This window comes from Pristiophorus japonicus, chromosome 9 (assembly GCF_044704955.1).
Source record: "Pristiophorus japonicus isolate sPriJap1 chromosome 9, sPriJap1.hap1, whole genome shotgun sequence".
NCBI lineage: Eukaryota > Metazoa > Chordata > Chondrichthyes > Pristiophoridae > Pristiophorus > Pristiophorus japonicus.
The window spans coordinates 215,508,856-215,511,078 of record NC_091985.1 but is presented as its reverse complement, the minus strand read 5'-3'; the positions used below and the strand labels follow the sequence as shown (position 1 = coordinate 215,511,078).

At 49.5% G+C, this 2,223-nt stretch overlaps 1 protein-coding gene across 1 annotated transcript; it reads right to left on the bottom strand.

Moving 5' to 3' along the window:
• Positions 1-619: 619 nt before the first annotated feature.
• LOC139274120 (zinc finger protein ZFP2-like) lies at positions 620-1,950 on the bottom strand. Its single transcript, XM_070891162.1, has one exon. The coding sequence runs from the start codon at positions 1,628-1,630 to the stop codon at positions 620-622; it is 1,011 nt and encodes a 336-aa protein (XP_070747263.1). The 5' UTR covers positions 1,631-1,950.
• Positions 1,951-2,223: the final 273 nt, after the last annotated feature.

The window sequence follows — 2,223 nt, the reverse complement described above, 5'->3', positions numbered from 1 at the left end:
AGGGAATTGGATATGTACCTGGAGGAGAAAAATTGCAGGTCTACGGGGAGAGGGCGGGGAGTGGGACTAGCTGAAGTACTCTTGCAGAGAGCCGGCACGGGCTCGACGGTCCGAAAGGCCTCTGTCTGTGCTGTAACCGTTCTATGATTCAATGATATCCAGAAAATTAAATCCAGCCCAGTTATAGGGATTAATTACACCAGCAACAACAAGGTGATCTTAATGAAAGGTAAGATTCTGAGGGGGCTTGACAGGGTAGATGCTGAGAGGATGTTTCCTCTGGTGGGGGAATCTAGAACTAGATGGCATAGTTTCAGAATAAGGGGCCCCCCATGTAAGACTGAGATGAGGAGAAATTTCTTCTCTCAGAGGCTGTGAATCTTTGGAATTCTCTGCCCCAGAGAGCTGTGGAGGCTGGTTCAAGGGTTATGGGGAGCGGGCGGACAAGTGGAGTTGAGGCCAAGATCAGATCAGCCACGATCTTATTGAATTGCGGAGCAGGCTCATGGGGCCAAATGGACTACTCCTGCTCTGATTTCTTAGATTCTTGAAACCCAACTGTCAGAGTGACCATGGTTCAGTCCTGGATGTGATTAATAACAGAATCCAACCTCTGCAGTCAGATGTGAACCTGCTGGTGTGTCAGCAGTGTGGATGAATGAGTGAATCCTTTCCCACACACTGAGCAGGTGAACGGCCTCTCCCCAGTGTGAACTCGCTGGTGTACAGTGAGGTTGGATGAACGAGTGAATCCCTTTCCACACTCAGAACAGGTGAATGGCCTCTCCCCAGTGTGAGTGCGTTGGTGTTTCATCAGATAATTTCTGCTTTTAAAGCTCTTTTCACAGTCAGAACAATTAAACGGTCTCTTATTGGTGTGAACAAGTTGGTGTGCAGTGAACTGGGATGAACAAGTGAATCTCATCCCACACACGGAACAGGTAAAAGGTCTCTCCCCGGTGTGAACTCGCTGGTGTTCAGTGAGGCTGGATGTACAAGTGAATCCCTTCCCACACTCAGAGCAGATGAATGGTCTCTCTCGAGTGTGAGCTCGCTGGTGTCTCAGATGATCAGATGATTTAACAAACCCCTTCTCACATATGGAGCAGACAAACGGTCTCTCGCCTGTGTGAACTCGCTTATGTACAGTGAGATGTGAAGATGAAATGAATCCCTTCCCACACACGGAGCAGGTAAACGGCTTCTCCCCAGTGTGAAAACGCTGGTGTATAGTGAGGTGGGCTGACTGCCTGAACTGCTTCCCGCATTGAGAGCAACTGAATGGCCTCGCCCCAGTGTGAACTCGCTGGTGTGTCAGCAGGCTGGATGAACAAGTGAATCCCTTCCCACACACTGAGCAAGTGAACGGCCTCTCTCCGGTGTGAACTCGCTGGTGTGTCAGCAGACTGGATGAACAAGTGAATCCCTTCCCACACACTGAACAGGTGAACGGCCTCTCCCCGGTGTGAACTTGCTGGTGTTCAGTGAGGTGGGATGAACGAGTGAATCCCTTCCCACACACGGGGCAGGTGAATGGCCTCTCCCCAGTGTGACTGCGTCGATGAGTTTCCAGCAGTGATGGGGCATTGAATCCCTTCCCACAGTCCCCACATTCCCATGGTTTCTCCATGGTGTGGGTGTCCTTGTGTCTCTCCAGGTTAGACGATCAGTTGAAGCCTCGTCCACACACACAACACGTGTGCAGTTTCTCCCCGCTGTGAATGGTGCGATGTTTTTTCAGGCTGTGTAACTGGTTCAAATTCATTTCACTGGAACACTCTCACTCGGGTGTGTGTGTCTCGGGGCTTTTCCAGTCACACTGATGTTTGAAATCTTTTCCCACAGACAGAACGGACATACAAACATTTCTTTTACTTTCGAAGGCCGATGATATTCAGGTCCTGATGAATCGAGTGACTGTGTCAGATCTTGACATCATGTTTGGTTTGAGTATCCTGTCTGCAAATCCTGCCCTTCTAATATCCTGTGAAGGGAATTTACAAAGGTCAGCACTGGAAGTGCAGGATCGAAATTGAGAACAGACAATTCCAGTTTCTATGGAACATTCTTTCCTCTCTTGTTCCCCCAAAGTTGTAAATCCCCATCCCACACACTCTCCCTCCTCCCTGTGCTGAAATCCAAACTCATCGCACCACCTCCAACATTTCTTTTCTCCATCCCTCGTTTTCTCCCTCCCTCTGCTCTGGTTGGGTTCAGTTCTTC

Excerpts from the sequence above, each read along its gene's own strand:
- LOC139274120 (XM_070891162.1), bottom strand. The coding sequence starts at position 1,630 with ATGGAGAAACCATGGGAATGTGGGGACTGTGGGAAGGGATTCAATGCC.